An 18,995-nucleotide genomic window follows, 5' to 3' on the forward strand; every position below is an offset into this window, starting at 1 on the left:
AGCATCAAGTGTTTTACCAAATCCAACTACAGTTTTAAGAAGGGATCATGATGTGGCTGAAGAAAAGAGAAAACAACTAATTTCTCAGATTAGTGACATACTGAAGGATGTGAATGTGGGAATGATAACTGACATGTGGACGGATGACTACCATAAAATCCATTATATGTTGATAACTTGTCATTACATCACAGTAGATTTTCAATGTTTTAACAACAGCAATGTTTCCACTAGAGGTCGCCAAAACTGGCGAAAACATCAGGCGTGAGATTTTAGAGCTGCTATTGAATACTTTTGGATTCAACCCAGCAAATTTAAGTAAATTAGTCTGGGTGATAGATCAAGGCGCTAACATAATGCTTGCTCTTAGACCATATCAATGTCTGGATTGTCAGGACCACATATAATAACACGGTCCTTCGACATTCAATTGATCCAAAGGAATTGGCTTCTGAAGCTCCGGATGTTGTAGAACCTATACATCATGCCAAAGCCTTGGTGACATACGTCAAGCAGTCTGGTCTTGCTGCACAGTTGTCTAAGACTTTAAATCCAATGACAGAAACAAGGTACAGTACTGTGTATCTGACACTGAATTCAATTCAGGATATTTATCATGAGCTGCACGAGAAACTGGAACAGCGTGGAGAAAACTACAGGCTGGAAATCATTGCCCCCGATGTCTTGCAGTTTTTGGTTGATTTCCTCCGACCATTTTATGAAGCTCAGAGGGAACACGAAGGAGACCAGTATTTTATTTTTATTTTTTATTAGAGATACAGCACTGAAACAGGCCCTTCGGCCCACCGAGTCTGTGCCGACCATCAACCACCCATTTATACTAATCCTACACTAATTCCATATTCCTACCACTTCCCCACCTGTCCCTATATTTCCCTACCACCTACCTATACTAGGGGCAATTTATAATGGCCAATTTACCTATCAACCTGCAAGTCTTTGGCATGTGGGAGGAAAGCGGAGCACCCGGAGGAAACCCAATGTATCCTACATTGAACCTGGTAATTCCGTGTCATAGAGTCATAGAGATACAGCACTGATACAGGCCCTTCAGCCCACCGAGCCTGTGCCGACCAACAACCACCCAATTATGCTAACCCTACAGTAATCCCATATTCCCTATCACCTACCTACACTAGGGGCAATTTACCTATCACCTGCAAGTCTTTTGGCTGTGGGAGGAAACCGGAGCACCCGGGGAAAACCCACGCAGACACAGAGAACTTGCAAACTCCACACAGGCAGTACCCAGAACCGAACCCGGGTCGCTGGAGCTGTGAGGCTGCGGTGCTAACCACTGCGCCGTGGTTTGAGAAACTTAAAACGACTCTGTATGCCACTTTCTTCAGATACTCCAATGCAAGAAGTTGTCAGGCAATGGCAGAGAGAGTGCCTTCTGAAGAAAGTTGAAGTAATATAAATATCTTGCACAAGATAGCAACATTTCTCTGGTCTAAATTTAATCAGCTGCGAATGTTGTCCAGCCGTGATAGGGACGAAGTTCATTCTGAAGTTCGCAGACGTATCAACAACTTTAAAACAGAAGGGTCCGAAGAAGAGTCACTGACCCGAAACGTTAACTCTGCTTCTCTCTCCACAGATGCTGCCAGACCTGCTGAGTATTTCCAGCATTTCTTGTTTTTATTTCAGATTTCCAGCATCTGCAGTATTTTGCTTTTAATTTAAAACAGAAGACCCTGTGAAGGAAACGAAAGTGGTTGACGATGAACTTATAGCTGCCAAAAAAGCACTGACTAAATTTGCTGAATGGGAGAATGTTCAAGAAATGGACACAAATGATGAAACGCAGCAGTACACAGCACAGAAGCCTGCTGTGTTGGCGATGGCAAAGGAGCATGATCTGTTGGGCTCCTGGAAGGAACACAGTGTTGCATACCCTAAATTGGCCAGGCTGGCTAGAAGTATACTTTGCATTCCAGCGGGCAGTAGCAGCAGTGAGAGGAACTTCAGCATAGCTAGAAGGACAATCAACCAGCAGAGGACTGCCCTTAAGCCTTCCACTGTGGACTCTATTCTTTTTTTAGATGACAATTTATAACACCTTTTGTTCTTTTTTTTTGCCATGTCTGTAACTGAGACTATTTACTTGCTATGTCTGTAACCTGAGACTACTAAATCAAATGTTCATGTAACTGCCTATTGGGTGCTTCGTTGGAGTAGGCTATTTGTTTTTTTTCCCATCTACTTTTTGACACTATTTGTTTCTGTTTTACCTGGTTATTATCACAGTGCTGTTTGTGGGAGCTTGCTTTGGGCAATGGTTGCTGCGTTTCCTTTTTTACAACAGTGACTACAATTCACAAAGACCTTCATTGGGTCGAAAGTGGTTTGGGATGTCCTGAGGTTGTGAAAGATGCTAGAGAAGAGCAAGTCTTTCTTTGTAGAGAGAAAATGGATAATCTCATGAGAAGACTGCCTAAAAATCATGAGGGGGTTAAGACATTGTTTGAAAGTCTCGGAATAGACAGGCTGATATTTCTGACAGAAAAGAGAAATACTATGTGTATTTGAAAGTTATCTACAAAAACTTAGTTCGGCTCTTAGAGGTGGGATCTTTAATTTTATGTATTCAAGGAGCTGGAAGAAAGATGTTCAATAAATACATAACTGTATTTGATCGCTGTTAGATTATTTGTTTTGCATTTTAATACTTCAAATCAGGGCTTCTAGGATGCTTTATCTCTTCTACGACTGAACTGTAATCTTACAGAGCAACAAGACAGTCCAGTGTGTAAAAGCAATTAACAAACAGCACTTGCTGATTTTAAGATTTTGTAGCACTGCCAGATAAACAAAGATCTCAAAGGGTAGATGGACACTCTGAAAGCTTTGGAGGGTTGAGAGTCATCTATGACATCAAATAATCTAGGGTAAGAATTAAAAAAGTGATACTAACCTTCATATAAAATTGTATTAAATGTCAATGCTTGAAATTGTTCAAAATACTTTGTCAACATTAACACATCTTTTTTTTGCTTTGTAGGCTATTCGAGGTGCTGGCCATTATGTGTATGCTGATCAACCACCAGAAGTCTTTAATCAAACAGTACTGCAGATCTGCACTTGCAGCACTGTAATGTGCTAGACTAGAGTCCTGACCGTGATCATTTTATATTTTTTTATATAAATATTGTATATTTTATAATAATCACTCAGGACCTTCCTGGTCTCTGCATCTCAGCTGCTCACTGGATAAACTTGCAGCAAGTATTTCAACCTGTAAAGCAGGAGTCTAGGTAACGTATGATGATATTTTCTGAGCCTTCGGGCAATTCTGTGTTTATTTTAAGCAATACAGATACTGGTACAGTGTGGGACAACCTGTCTGGGTACAACTCCATGGGTTTCTGTTTAACTCATGACCAAACAATCACTAACTTCTATGGTAACAATCTTCGGCTCACCACCTCCAGTATGTGGCAACCTTTCAAGTCCAGTTACAGATTTTGTTCCTTATCTGCACAAGCTTAAAAAGTGAAAAATGGAAGGTAGGTTAACTGAACATTCCAGTGGTCGGGTCAGGTCGGGTCGGGCACGGGAATAAATGAAAGGTCTCGGGCCAGCTTAGGCTCGGGTCAGATGTAGTTCTGTCGGGCTCAGGTCGGGTTTCCTTTGCAGACCCGAGCGGGCCTTTAGATTAGATTCAGATAGAAGCTAAAATAAAGATAAACTTTAAAAATATCAAAATTAAGTATATTTTCAATCATAATGAAGAAATGTGACATTCCACAAATAAAAAAAATTAGCTTTTCAGGGCCAGTAAGGGTGTTTAACAGTAGTTATGTACTTAGTATGCCGTTAAAAGCCTGGTTATACCTCATTCAACAAGGTTTAATTTTTAAAATAAAAGCAAAATACTGTGGATGCTGGAAATCTGAAATATTTATATTATTAATTTTTTTTAAGGGTTTTTACAGCGAGACTAAGTGTAAAAGTGGAAGCCTTCATCAATTCACTGATTGCTTAGGGAATGCACTCTGGGGGGTGGGGGGTGCGGGGAAGGGAACCTCGACAGACACCTTCTGGAAGAATGTAGAATAATTAATAGCAACTTCTGGATTTCTACATTATTTCATGAATGTGCAGACTGCCAAAGTTGCTGTCAGTTTCACTGGAGTAATGACGGCAAACGCCGACAGTTTTGCCGTTACTACCACTGCAAAATTCAGGCCAAAAAAAGGACTGAATGGCAAGCATAAGACCCTTAGCTCAGGTTACAGGACCACCACTTACAAACAGAGAGTCGACTGTCATTATAGCCATATCTCAGTGTCTTATTTTAAATTAAATCTTTAATTTTCTAATTTTCAGAAGGTAGACCAACAATTTAAATGATCAGATAAGATTTTTTTTTAAAAACATTTTGCATTGGTCTCCTACCACTGCCTGGATTAGATAGGCTTTTCCTTCTACTACTATTCCCTTCCCACTTGAAACTTTTCTACAGAACATTTTCAATATTACTGTGTTCTCAGCATCTAAAATCTTAATGAGAGTTTAAACATTAAAAAGACAGCAACTTTCAAGTAAGGGGAAGATAAGAACAATTCATAACCAACATTAATTATGATGTTTTTAATAATTAGGAAACAGAACAATGGTAAGCTGTTTTTAATTATTAGACTTTATTTTTGAGTAGCAATGATTACTGGAATGTGCATCATGTAGTCTCTGTACAAGAACTTCTTAAAACAAATCAATACAAAAGTGAACTTGAAGTTCAACTCATCACTTCCCAAAGTCCTTGAAGAGTGAAGCCATCTTTCAATTTTTCAATTGCAATCCCCAGTTCCTCTGAATAAACTGGCTCACGGTCTTGTTGCTTATGTAAAGAAAATATACAAGAACATTAAATTTAGTTCCACAAAATGTAGCAGTAGCCATATTCAAAATGTAATCGGAATAAGCAATTAGCTGATCAGAAGTTAGAAATACCTTATTGGTATCTGCAAAGTAAGCCTAGAAAAGAGGACAAAATAAATTAAATATAGACCAGAAAACTTTACAGCAATAAAGAGAAAAAGAACTTGCATTTATGACCTTTTTTCCTGACAAAAGGTCATCAGCCTGAAACAACTCTGTTTCTCTCTCTGCAGATACTGCAAAACCTGAATATTTCCTGCATTTTCTGTTGTTATGCCTCCTTGTATGTGTTGTCAAGGCACTCAGAATGACATCAGCGATATTTTCATAAAGATTGGCAAGGGAAAGAAACACGATAAAAATATTGTAGAATGCAAGATAAGATAGACCTGCATGAGGTTTCCAGTTGATTTTGGGATTCGTGCATATGCATGAGTGGCTGAACTACCTGTACAAATTCTGGCCATAAATTAATGAAGGACTATATACAAGTCTGTAGCTCATCTGGAACATTCATTATTTTAAATATTAAATGAAGGAAACAGATATAACAGATAATAAATGCTTCAGGTTACATGGTATGAGGAGACAGCCTTAACCTATTTGCAGAAGTGATCTTAATGCACAGATATCTCACTTTAAAAAAAAATGCAACTGCAAACTGAAATATGCACATAACTACTATAACAGAAGAGATTTTTTATCAATAGTACCCAGTGTAACCTCGAGTCAATATTTTTCCTTTCAATGAAAAAACAAGTATATTTTCCAAAAATACAAATTTAACATTGAATAATATAACATTCTACATAGCCTCTAGACTCTTTTCATACATTGATTGAATTTCCTTTTAATGGACACTCACCACAAAAGCATCAGTCTGTACCTCTGGTTCAATTTCAACATCGTCTTGAACTTGGTCAACTGTCAGGTCCTCAAGTGGCTGAGGCTGTAACACAACAATTGACACAGTACATATAGATCCATGATTATACCTGTATTGCTTAGCCCTTGAGATATCCAAGAATAAAGTTAGTTTTCAATCAGTTTTATTCTATTTACTCATGAATAAACAGAATGAAATCCAACCCAACTGTTAACAAAAATAAGTATGACCAGTTACTATGGCAAATACAGCTATGTTTTTGTAAATTACTGTGATTTTACTAGGCAGCAGCTGAATTCACCTTAAACTATTTGTGACTGTCAACACATGAAGTGGCCAGCAATATGACCTTTGGTGCCTGTAGTTCTACTGCACATTGGGTGCTGGCTCCCTGCTTTACAGGGCACTTAGATCCCATAAGAACCTGTGTGCTAGACTCATTTATGCCCTAATTTTTATGTAAATTGAAAGATGTAACCTATACATGTTCGGTGTGCCTCCACAGCATTCCAGAAATTCCAGCACTTTTGTAAAACAGGCACTACATGGACACCTCTCTGTTCAGCTATTTCTGAAGGTGTATTAGTGTTTTTCATATTTCTGTGTAGCTGTTTGCCATTTACTGCCTCTGTGTTATAATGCTGATGTGGAAAAAGGGAAAATGAAACTTATTGGAACCTAACTGACAGCTTCTGAAAACTGCACAACTGTTCTGTGTGCCTATTTCTCCAGGGACTGGTTATTGTGTGCTGTTTTGAAAGGAATTATGGCTATCTTTCTAGGCATCACTCTTTATCTGAGGTTCTAAAAAAGGTGAATCACAAGAGGAATGCCACACAGGTACACATGCATTTAAGGTCATGAGGACCTGCCATATATACAGGCACAAACATTTTTATCTGCACTTGTTCAACAAAAGTTGTATGCAGTTCCCCAGAAACTGTGCTTTCCCAAACACACTGAACGGTGCACCTTGATCTGCAAAACACCTCAACAACAGAGATAGCCCAGTCAGCCAAAGTGATCTCAGCCTTGAACTTTCATGTTTTACAATCATTCTAAGCAATGAAGGAAGATGCTGCCAAATTACACAAAAATTACAGTGAACACTTGCATTATACAGGCCACAGATACCTCACAATTAATCAGCTTTCCCCATAGAAAAGACACAGTAACACAAAAGACCTCTACACTTTTATCATCTGGGTAGGTTCCCCAAAGTGTAGCTCGCTATTATTGTAAGACATATAGCCATAGGGATTCCTACCCCAAAAGCCACCCCTTTGATGGACAAAAAGTCTTGTATCAATATACAGCTGGTCTGTACCATAGATAATGAGTCAATGACCTTAATTTCCATCAGTGGCAACTGACATTCAATGCACTGCCATCTACAGTTCCACAACTATTTGAAGAGTTAGGAACACTGGATAGATGGATGGATGCTGGGGACCAAGGTCATCCACTGCAGCCATCATTGCTTACCTCATTGAGGAACAGAGGGGATGAAAAAAAGTATTTGTATTTATGTATGACCTTTCACATCCTCACGTTGTCCCAAAGTGCTTTACATTCAGTTAATTACATTTGACGTTTAGCCAAATATGGCCAAATGTAGGCAAATATGGCAGCCAATCTGTGTACAGCAAAGTCCCACAAACAGCAATGAGATGAATGGTGTTGTTGGTTGAGGGATAAATGTTAGCCAGGAAAACTCTACTGCACTCCTTCAAACAGTGCTATAAGACACTTAATGTCCGTCTGAGGTGGCAGACAGGATCTCATTTTAAAATATCATCCAAAAGATGAAATGCAGTACTCCACTAGTATTGCACTGGAGTGCCAGTCAAACGATGTGCTCAAGTCCCAGAATGGGGTTGAACTCATGACCTCCTGACTTAGAGGGTAATGTGCCAACACTGGGCCAAGGTTGACACTAAATCAATATAATGAGGCACACATTATTACTATAGTCTTGGCCAAGCACATCTTTGGCATCCTGAAACAAAGATCAGATGTCTGCACCAATAAGGGGAAGTGCAGTGGTACAACCCATCAAAAATAACTAAAATTATTGCAGCTTGCTCTGTTTCCCACAAGTTTGCCCTGCAGATACCATCGAGCAGGTTGCAGAAACCACAGATACAGTCTCAAGTAAACTCAGATGATGATACTGTGCAAGGGCCGGAAGACATGTCTGCCCAAAGAAGTGTCCAGTCAGTTTAACTGAAGACATGTTGACTTAACTATATGACACAGCAAAGCACAACCATCATTTCCACATATACTCAATATCTTAGTCAAATAAAAGCTTGGCTTCATTACCCAGCCCTAACATGAGGATTTCTGAATTCAGCAGTATTCTCATTAATTATCTTAATCTGCCTCAAAGGAGAATAACTCTCAGGACATAGTTAACAGCTGGGAAAACTCACCACTTGCCAATGAAGAACACTGCTCAAAGACAGTGTGAGTTGGAGGTAGGGGTGTAACACCATATTGCTGGTTCTATAATCACATTCCCTTTAAGCAAGAATGGATGGCGAAGTTAAGTACCAGCTGCAATTTGTAAAGGGTAGTAAAGAGTAGCACAGACATAGGCTGCACAGGGAACGAATCAGTGCCAAAGTGTATTTTGTATACCTAGCTGTGTAGCCCTATCTATGCACATATTCCAACAGTTCACAGCAGTTAGACTTTTTCCCTAAAAAAAATACCTTATTAAATCTAAATTATAACACATTATAATCGATTGTAAACTTAGAATATAACAAATAAGCACCTTTTCCTCCATTTCATACTGAACTCCAAAGATAGGGCAGGCAGAGTAAACTTTATGCAAAGAATTTATCTCCTTTACCGCCTCTTGAAGTTTCTCCACAGGATCAATTTTAAAACCAAGCACATACCCTCCACTCTAAAGATAATGAAAAAGACATTGTATCAACAATTGTGGTTGTCTAGATAAGTATATCTAAGCAAAAATTCTTGAAGTCTGTTGTTAAAACAGAATATATACATTTAGATTTATGCAGGAAGAATAGTATTACTAGTATATATCTTGTTAAAATACATTTGTCAAAATAAATGTTTTAAAAGACTTACCTGTTGTGAACTTTCTATTACAAGTGCTAGCCCAAACTTTGAATCCCTGATTTTTATTGATCGCTGAAATGAAACACAAAATAAATTTTGCCATGCATACATCAGAAGATAACCAAAAATCATATTAAGAACACTGGAGACTTTAACCATATTGACCCAATATCCCACTGATTACCAAAAATTGATGATGTAAACATCATATTATTATGGAAGATTCTGTATCTAATGTAGAATATTTGATAGATTTGCAGCATTGTCACAATTATTAATCCCTTTGCATAAATGTCATCTAGAGTTAAGGGTGTAGAGTGGATTGGTAACTGCAGAAGGCACTGAATTGGATCAAAAACTGTATATTCTTCCTCCCATGCACACTTGATGCAGTACACGCTGTTTTCATGATTCAAATTCATTATTTAAGATATCACCAACATTGTTATTAAATTATAGCTTTTTAATCACTTCTAAGAGTGAGCTTTTGCCACATGGTTAGCATTAGGGTTCGAGTCCTGCTCCAGACAGCCTGATAAGTGGAGACTAGATTCGGCCCTATATTCTGGGTTGATATCCAGTGGATGAGAGTGCCCCTCCCACCCTCACCAATTGGTTATGGAATCCCTAAAGAAATTTAATAGAAGCCGCAAATTTGACTAGCCTGGTTTGAAACCATTAGACTTAGGGAAAATACGAAATTCAGCAACAAGAAAAAAAATCCACTGCATAGGGTTAACCACCCAATTGGCTGTTATAATGTGGTTATCAAAACAAGCAGTGTGAAAGCTGGAGCAGCAATACATTCTCTGATCAGGATATGCTCCTGCTCTGCCAAAATCCCTTCCAGGTACTCAATACTTATAAGACATTTTAAGAATGTCTAGAATGCACACATTATTGGAAAGGAAACCAAAAACTTACAATTTGTAGATAGGGAATGCTAACATTAAAACTATCATTCATGTTTGCATGCCATACTATTCGAACATTTGTGATGAAAAAGGTTCCCAAATTGCCCTGAAGGGGAAGAAAAAGAAGTAGGAATATTATTCATGGAGCAACAAAGTAACAGAGAACCAAAAGCAAAATGTGCAGATGTAAGCTAATTATATCCAGTGTAGGCATACTTTATGAACAAAAGGTATAGGCTGTAACACACCTGATCACTTGACAGATTCCAGACACCATTAATTTTATCATAAACCTGTTCCTGTGGTAGAAGTCTTAACTGCTTGCTTTGAATGAGAGCTCCTCTTAATTTAAGATCCCTGTAAATTTTCGATGTCTCATATGCCCTATAAAGAAATTGAAGCAGCTGAGAATTCTTTAAAAAAAAATTAAGCCATTGTAATGGCAGTTTTCACTTAGAATAAGATCACTTTCGAGCAGCAAGTGATGAAGCTGTATTATTCAACACCATGTCACTCACACATGCCAGTACCATTACACTCCTGTTAATGGTATAGCAAAGGCATAAAACGCATCAACAGCAATAGTCTTCTAGGAGTCTTGTCAGATCATTGTCAAAACTTAGGCTTTAGTTTGTTTAAAATGTGAGAATATTTCCTTTTTCCACTACTTTGTTAGTGCTCAAGAAGAAAATTTCTCATGTCTGTTGTCTATTGCAAAAATAACATCTTATCAGAAATACAGTCTCTACCACATTTCTCCCTTCCTCTCCTCCACTTCTGAAGGCATTGACTCTTTTCTGGGATACAGTTCCACGGTTGTGTTCTGGCACCTTGAGTAAGTGCTCTTGCTTTATGTGCGAGTCCAGATAATGAGCATCAGCAGGCTATTTGACCGTTAAGCATTACATCCAAGTCTGAATCTGCCCTCATTCAATCTGCATACATGTGCACTTCCAACAATGATTAGCAGTGGAAACCCTGGCCAATTTTTTTTTCTTTGACCCAGGGACCCTGAGTGCAATTGTAGTACAGAATGGGGACCAAATGAAGGATTATCCTATCTCAGTTCACTACTTTAGCCAGTTGAACCATTGGTGGAGCAATCAAATCTTGGCTTACTTCTGCAAAATAGAGTACCTTCATACAGACAAGGTGGGAGAGAGTAAGAATGAATGAATTGAATCAAACATTTCAAAAATATGGTATGGTAATATTTTTTCTTTTTCTAAAACAATGCACACTGGATGAAATTGGTCAACGCCAGTAGTGCAAAACAGGCTGATAATGAATCAGTAGTACGATATACCATGGCCAATTTTCTTTTCCATAGACGTCCATTTTGCATTACTGGCATTGACCAATTGCACCGCCACCACGTCTAATGTACACTTTCAGTTCAGAAGACACAGCATTTATAAAACTAAATTCTATATTGTATCTTTGAAAATTGAACTAATTAAAATGCATGAAACAGGTAAAAATACAAGGCAACAACTGCTTACACTCATGTAGCACCCTTAATTTAACAAAAATATTCCACGGCACATCACAATGGCAGTAGAAGCAAAATTTGGATAATGAACAGGATTTTGAGAAGAGTTGGATAGATGATTGAACGCAGGGGTGAAAGCGGCCAAAGACCAAAAAGTCTGAAAATTTTTTTTGACAAGGAATCATGTAATTATAGCACTGTTAATGATCTGTAATGAAGGCAAATGCTTCCAGGCTACTTCAAATGTGTAGAAACAATAGTTTTCCCTTTGTTTACCTTTGATTACTCGTGGACCAATGCATTTGTATAAAATCACCGAAGTGATCTCAACATTCCAGCATTTAATACAGTTAGTACATCATGTAATTATGAAGGATGAAATAAAATTTAACACCAGAACTGTCAGTTCCGATATTTTTTATAAAAGCTAGGCGGAAAACTACGAAGCTGTCCTGTAGGTCGGATCAGCAGTGAAACTGACAGTTCCGATATTTTTGAAAGCCGGTCTTTTGGGTTTGAAGGTTGGAAACTGCAGGGATGTCCAAACTTTTCGCGTGAGGGGCCACATTACGACATTTGCCTTACATAAGGGGCCGATGAGCAAATTTCAGAAAGATAAAGGCATCAGGAATATATTTTACTATTAAGCAAAACAACAAAAACGTGCACTTTTGTGAACAACCTTTAAATTGAAAAGACTAATTTATGAACTTACTTCTCGTCACTGTGTTGAACACCAACTTAGTGATTTATTTAGTGATGGCATTGTTTTTGCTTGCACAAGTAGTCAATATCTGCCTGCACATGTGATATAGCGATGCGGAGTATTCCAGATAGATGTCCATCTGTCAGGAGTGATCTTGATTGCTCTCTCTCCCCTCATTCTCTCTCTCCCTTCTCTCTCTGTCTGTGTGCCTCTCTCCTCCCCCTCTGTCTCCCTCTCTCGTGTCCCTCTCGCTCCCTCTTTCGTGTCCCACTCTCCCATCTCTGTCCATCTTTCTCTTATTCTCTCTCTCTCGGTTTCTTTCTTTCTCTCGGTCTGTGTGTTGGTCTCTCTCTCTCTCTATGCCAGTCCTCTCTGTGTTGGTCTCTCCCCCTTCTCTGTCACTATGTCTCTCTCACTCTTGCCCCCACCCCCATGTCTCTGCATCCTTCCCTCTCTAAGTGTGTCCCCCCCACCCCCCCCGCTCTCTGTGTCCCCCACTTTTTTCTCTCTGTGTCCCCCTTCTTCTGTCTCTCTCTGTCTCCCCACTTCTCTCTCATTGTGTCCCGTTCTTCTCTCTCTCCGTGTCCCCCCTTTTCTCTCTGTTTCCCCTTCTTCTCTCTCTCTCTCTCTCTCTCTCTCGCCCCACTTCTTTCTCTCTCTGTCAGCTCCCCCTTTTCTCTCTCTCTGTCATCACCTCTCTCTCTCCCTCTGCTCCCCGGGCTAGTGCTGTTTTAAAGGGCTGCCTGACTCTCTCTGGGCTCCCTTAGTGCCGCTCCGCCCTGCACTTCTGGCTGTGCGTGGGCCTGCTTCCTCCTCTCCCCTTGGCCTCTCTCTCTTCCTTTTTCCCCCGCAGCAGTCATTTCCGCTCACTCACTGAACCACCCGAAAACAACAGGGGTGGCCGATCCCTGTGCCATGAACCATCAATCAGCGCTCACCCTGCCCAAGCATCCTGCTGTCTGTCACAGACACTGACCAATCACAGACAAGGCTGGATTGAAAGTTTTGGTGGGCCAGAATCCAATGGCGGATTTCCAAAACCCTACTGTTGTAATCCCTGATTGAAAGTAAGAGTGAAGAGGTAAGTTTTGATGAAGCATTTAAAGGTAGGGAGAAATGATACAAGGCACAGCGTTTTTAGTAAGAATACCAGACAGCAGATGTGAATGGCTAAAGGCTCTGTCACCCATAGTAGTGGATGGAGGTAGGGGCACAACAGACCAGATTAAGAATAATGGAAGGTGTGAACTGGGATGCAGGGCTACAAGAGTTTACGCAAGTGAGGCTATGGAGAGATATGTCAATGAGGATGAGATTTTTAATACAATTCTGTGGAGGAGGGAGAGCCAGTGGCTCTTGAGGACAGAATAATAGGTGAGCAGGACTTAGTACATACTAGGATGTGAGCAGCAGTCTTCTATGAGTTGTATTTACATGGGACACCAATGAGGAGAGATTTGAAGAATTTGAATTAGAAGGCAATTAGCAGGTAATGGAGTAAGGAGGTAGGTGATATAGTTCCAATGGAAATAGGAATTATGGTAATGAACATTACAAAACAAGCTTCACATTGAATTTGACTGTTGTATCTTCAATTAGTAAAAACAAGAAGTATTGCTAAAGCTATTTGGATAAATTCTGGTTTTGTATTGTTTAGGTAAATTGGATTGCAATGTTAGTGCTACAATATTTAAATGTGAATACCATGGTTTTTAAATTCAGTTTATGATTTTAAAGAAGACAATTATGACCTATTTTCAAATTTCCAACATGTATCTTTCATGAAGCAATAGTCCTTAAAGCACTAATATTGCCATCTGTTTTTATAAGAATGGTGTCAAGTGTAAAGAATGCTCAGTAAGAGTCAGGAGTCAGCAGAACTCAAGCTTGACACACTTGGTTCAACTGCATGTAGTGTTTGCCCTGGGTCCAATAGCCTCAAAACACATTGGTCCACATTTACAGCCTCTATTAAACTGAATGGCACTGCACCAGGTACAGGTAGTTAATCCAAGTTAGTGATACTTCCAGAGTGGTTCTTGAGGGGAAACGTGAAATGGCAGGTCTCTGTTGGCCAGGAAATCTAATCAGGCAGAAACTGGGGGAATATTTTAACCAAAGTATACCATTTGAACGATTGTTCGGCTGGTATAAGTATTCTTAATTTATATTATTAAAAGGTGGTGTAGAAACACTGTAAAAATATCTACATTCATTGATAAATAACAGAACTTGAAGCTTCCACATATAAAGAATGCCTTAATAAACACAATAAGGCACTGAAGATTCAAGCGAAAACTGGATTCAGAAATGATCTATTGACATGGCCTACTCCATTCCATTAAAATTTCACATATTGTACTACAATACTACCTATGCACTGCAATGACAGTGGTAAATAGCCGAGGACTTCCTGGAACCACACTGGTAAAGATGAACTCAAATCGTGTGTTGTTACATTTTGTCAGGATGTAAAGAGCTTCAGTTTGACCCCGAAGTTTCTATAAAGTGAAATTTAAAAAAAAATTAGTGCACTTAAAAGTACATTTGCATGGCTTCTCTGATGGCTCAGTGAGCAATTGCACTGCACGGTGTGGTACTGAGCCATCAAGGCCTAGAATGTCCAAAATCTAAACCCTGGTCTGTAATAAATTAGTGATTACAGAAGGAAGGGGGAGTTGCACTGCAGCCAAGCCTCACCTGATATTTATGGAGTATTACTTTTTATCAAAGGTCACTGAACAGTGATCAGGAGAAGAACTATTTCTGCTTTTTCACTTCCCTAGCCAAAGATCATTAGGCAAATTGCAGGGTGTCCACCACCATCTGGTTTCGAACAGCTAACTCAGCACAGGTCAGAGACTGGACTTGGGAGCTTCTAGGTCTAAATGACTTTGTACCATACCATGCAAAGTGAAAGTATTTTCTAAATCTGACATGAGATTTTTTTCCAGGGATGTGGGCATCCTGGAAAGGCCTGCATTTATTACCCATCCCTAATTGCCCCTTGAGAAGGTGATGGTGAGCCACCTTCATGAATACAACTGAATGACTTGCTAGGCCATTTCAAACGGCAGTTAAAAGTCATTGCTGTGGATCTGCAGTCACATATAGGCCCAGACCAGATAGGGATAGCAATTTCCTTCCCTGATGGGTTTATACGACAATCCGGTAGTTTCATGGTCACCATTACTGATCCTACCTTTTAATTCCAGATTTATTTAATTAATTGAATTTAGTTCCCCAGCTGCCTCTGAATTACTAGTTCAGTAACATAACCATTATGTTACTGTACCCTCAAATTAATTTGCATAACACTGTTTCGAGCGGCGCTACACAAACTGCATTGATTCCCCATGCAGCGTTCCTCAATGATATCAAAGTCTCATCCATTTCATTCAATGTTCGATCTGAAAGACAGCACCTGTGACAGTGCAGCACTTCAACACTTTACTGGAAAGTCAGCCTAGATTTTCATGCTCAAGTCTCTGAAGTGGGATTTGAACCTAAAACTTTCTGACTCACAGGCAAGAGTGCAACCAACTGAGCCATGGCTGACACAATGGATAATCACAATTTCTTGCTAAAAATAAAAATGGTACAGCTTTTGTTTAAAAAAAAACCTTGGCACATTCTAAGTTATCCTAAGCCTGGGGGTGGTGTAATGGTACTGTCACTGAACTAGTGACTCAGGATATTGCTCTAGGGATATGGGTTCAAATCCCACCAAGGCAGAAGATGGAATTTGAATTCTATTAATAAATCTGGAATTAAAAAGCAAGTCTAATGATGGCCATGAAACCACTGTCGATTGTTGTAAAAACCCATCTTGTTCACTAATGTTCTTTAGGGAAGGAAATCTGCTGTCTTTACCTGGTCTGGCCTACATGTGACTCCAGACGTACAGCAATGTGGTGGACTCTTAAATGCCCTCTGAAATGTAGAGATGATGGACTGAATGTCCTCCTGCTGCGCTGTACCAATTCTGTGATTCTGTAATTAATTAAAGGCAAAAGGACTGCCAGCAACGCTTTGTCTTCCACTGCCGACATAGTCACTTTCAGAGAAAACCAGGGATCTATCCTGGCCCCCCACCATTTTCCTCATCTACATGTTGCCCTTTGGTGCCATCATCTGCAGGCATGGGGTCAGTTTCCACACGAATGCCGATGACACCCAGATCTGTCTCGCCATCATCTCTTTCTCAACTGCCTCTGTGCTATCACACAGTTTCCCTGATACCCAGCTTTAGATGAGTCAAAAATTCCTCGAACTCAAAACAGGGAAGACTGAAGCCATTTTTGGTACCTGCCACAAACTCCATTCTCTTCCCGTCAATTCCATCCCACACTCTAGCCATTGTCTCAAGCTCAATCAGATTGTTCACAACCTTCAAGCTTGAGCTAGTTTCAGGCCTTAAGTTCTACTCAAACAGACTGCTCATTTCTCCCTCAAACATTTCCCCCTCTATCCCCACCAGCTCCTTTTTGGCTGAAACTGTGTCTGCCACCTCCAGACTTGACTACTCCAATGCTCTGCTTGCTGACCTTCCTTCCTCCAAAAATACCGACGTGCGAAACTCTGAGGCACACACTCTATTCGGTTCCAAAACTCACTTACTTGTCACCACAATCCTCACTGACCTTCTCATGCTATCTCTTATTTCTACTCCAGGCTAGATCCTCTTCTGAACAGTCTGGCCCTCTGACTTTAACATTTTGTGCTTTCCCCTGCTCCTTCACACACCAATGGCAGCAAGATTATCAGTGACATGGGCCCTTCTCTTTGGAAAATCCTCCCTAAACCTCTCCCTTCTCTTCTTCCATCTCCAACTTTAAAAGTTTTCTCAAAACACATCTTTTCAATAAGCTTTCAGTTAGCTGTTTGCAAGATGCAATATGGTACAGTGGCATGATGGACTTAATAGATTCAATCTAAATTTGCTGTAACTAGGGACTGCTCATATAAGTTCTTTCAAACTCCCTGGAAATGGATAGGATGAATCCCCTCCCAAAGTTCAGAACCTGAGATCTCAGATATTTTGAGCAGAATCTCAACACCAAGTTCTGGGGCTTCAAAGCACTGGAATCATCAAAGTAATTTTACCAAGAGATCCTGTAGTGAAGGTAAGCACGGCTGGCACTTTATCATCAAACTCTTTCCCTGGATTTTAGCTGCCTTTTAGAGGAAGTGCAACTTAATCAGACAAAATCAGTAAAGAAGGGCAAGGGTCCTGGGACAGCAAATTAGTAGCAGTCATACAGACAACGAGTTGCTGAATGGAAGAAATGAAGATGTGAAATGTTTCAGACTGGAACTAATGATTGGAGTTGGACACATGGAAACACCTCTGATGTTCTGACATCACAAAACATCTTAAAAGATCATGGCCTGGTGTTCCACTCCAGTGATGTGCGGGGATTGCACTTTTTTGAAGAACACAAAGGGCGGCACGGTGGCGCAGTGGTTAGCACGGCACCCTCACAGCTCCAGGGACCCGGGTTCAATTCTGGGTACTGCCTGTGTGGAGTTTGCAAGTTCTCTGTGTCTGCGTGGGTTTTCCCCGGGTGCTCCGGTTTCCTCCCACAGCCAAAAGACTTGCAGGTGATAGGTAAATTGCCCCTAGTGTAGGTAGGTGATAGGGAATATGGGATTACTGTAGGGTTAGCATAATTGGGTGGTTGTTGGTCAGCACAGGCTCGGTGGGCCGAAGGGCCTGTTTCAGTGCTGTATCTCTAAATAAATAAAAAATAAAAAAATACGTTTCCCCATTCATTAAAACAAGTGAAGTATAGGTTTTATAAGTTTTTTTTTTAAATAACTTACCGAATTGGCAGTTCTGGTTGTAATATTTATAATACAGTTGTAGCCAACAGCTAAAGAGAAAAGGACAAAATTAATAATTTGGACATTTAACACAAGAATCTATGAAACTGGCTCGATATGAAGAATATTAGATGGCTAACACCTGGGGCTTAAGACATTTTCTAAACCCATCTCCAACATGTAACAAACTATAGTGAAACTATAAAAAAGACTTTTACCAACAGTTTATAATTCTCTTTAGCATGAGTTTTCAGTTCAGTCCCTTCCAGGACAATTCTAGATTCCCTATCTCTCTCAATCCTCCTGAGTCCCATACATCAGACACTTAATTATCCTCTTCGTCTTTGATTTTCCTGAAGATTATAGAAGATTCCAGTTAGACATAAAATTCTGTATTTTTCAGGTAACTGCCTAAAAGGCTTAATAATTGCTGAGAAAGACAGAGTTCCAGCATGAATGATCCACCGAAGGACATTGTTCACACTTCCCAATGTCTGGTTTAATTGTAACTGAGAAGCATCTGGACTTATTCTGGCTTAGCTTTGAGTTTGTAGAAAACACAAAAATAGCTATATGCAACACTATTCTTGTATCTATCTACCTTTATAAAGTGATAAGAAAATTTCATACAAACGAATGTTTTTGTTCAGAAGACCGTTGTCAAAGTTGGCTTGTGAGCATGAAATATTAATTGATGTAGATTAACAGACACTGGAATAAATGATTTGAAGCTCTCAGATTATTTTTAACCACCGAGATACTATTACAGGAACATAAGAACAGCAGTATGCCTTTCAGCTGCTTGAGCCTGTTCCGCCGTTCAATAAGAGATGATCTGCACCTTAACTCCATCTATCGGCCTTTTTCTCCATATCCCTTGATACTATTAGTCATAGCACTACAGCACAGAAGGAGGTCATTCAGCCCATCAAATAACCCTTACCTAACAAAATAAATCTATCGATCACAGTTTTGAAAATTCCAACTGACCCAGCATATACAGCTTTTTCAGGGAGAGACTTCCAGATTTTCACACTCTATTGTGTGAAGAATGGGTTCTGGATTTCATTGAATAGAAAGTTTATGGCACAGAAAGAGGCCCCTTGGCCCATTGCGTCTGTGCCGGCCAAACAATGAGCCACCCAGTCTAATCCTACATTCCAGCATTTG

The 18,995-nt window shown here is 39.8% G+C and overlaps 1 protein-coding gene across 3 annotated transcripts in view; it reads right to left on the reverse strand.

Annotated features, from left to right (window-relative positions):
• Positions 1-4,651: 4,651 nt before the first annotated feature.
• bbs5 (Bardet-Biedl syndrome 5) overlaps positions 4,652-18,995 on the reverse strand; it is a 32,904-nt gene continuing 18,560 nt past the window's right edge. For all 3 annotated transcript variants that reach the window (XM_068035401.1, XM_068035403.1, XM_068035404.1), the window contains exons 4-12: positions 17,826-17,875; positions 14,373-14,500; positions 10,050-10,185; positions 9,812-9,907; positions 8,897-8,959; positions 8,574-8,708; positions 5,771-5,854; positions 4,978-5,001; positions 4,652-4,864 (exon numbers count right to left, since the gene is read on the reverse strand). In XM_068035401.1, coding sequence (XP_067891502.1) covers positions 4,763-4,864; positions 4,978-5,001; positions 5,771-5,854; positions 8,574-8,708; positions 8,897-8,959; positions 9,812-9,907; positions 10,050-10,185; positions 14,373-14,500; positions 17,826-17,875 — 818 coding nt within the window. In that variant the 3' untranslated portion in view covers positions 4,652-4,762. The remainder of the gene's footprint in view (positions 4,865-4,977; positions 5,002-5,770; positions 5,855-8,573; positions 8,709-8,896; positions 8,960-9,811; positions 9,908-10,049; positions 10,186-14,372; positions 14,501-17,825; positions 17,876-18,995) is intronic.

Source organism: Heterodontus francisci, chromosome 7 (genome assembly GCF_036365525.1).
Source record: "Heterodontus francisci isolate sHetFra1 chromosome 7, sHetFra1.hap1, whole genome shotgun sequence".
Taxonomy (NCBI): Eukaryota; Metazoa; Chordata; class Chondrichthyes; order Heterodontiformes; family Heterodontidae; genus Heterodontus; species Heterodontus francisci.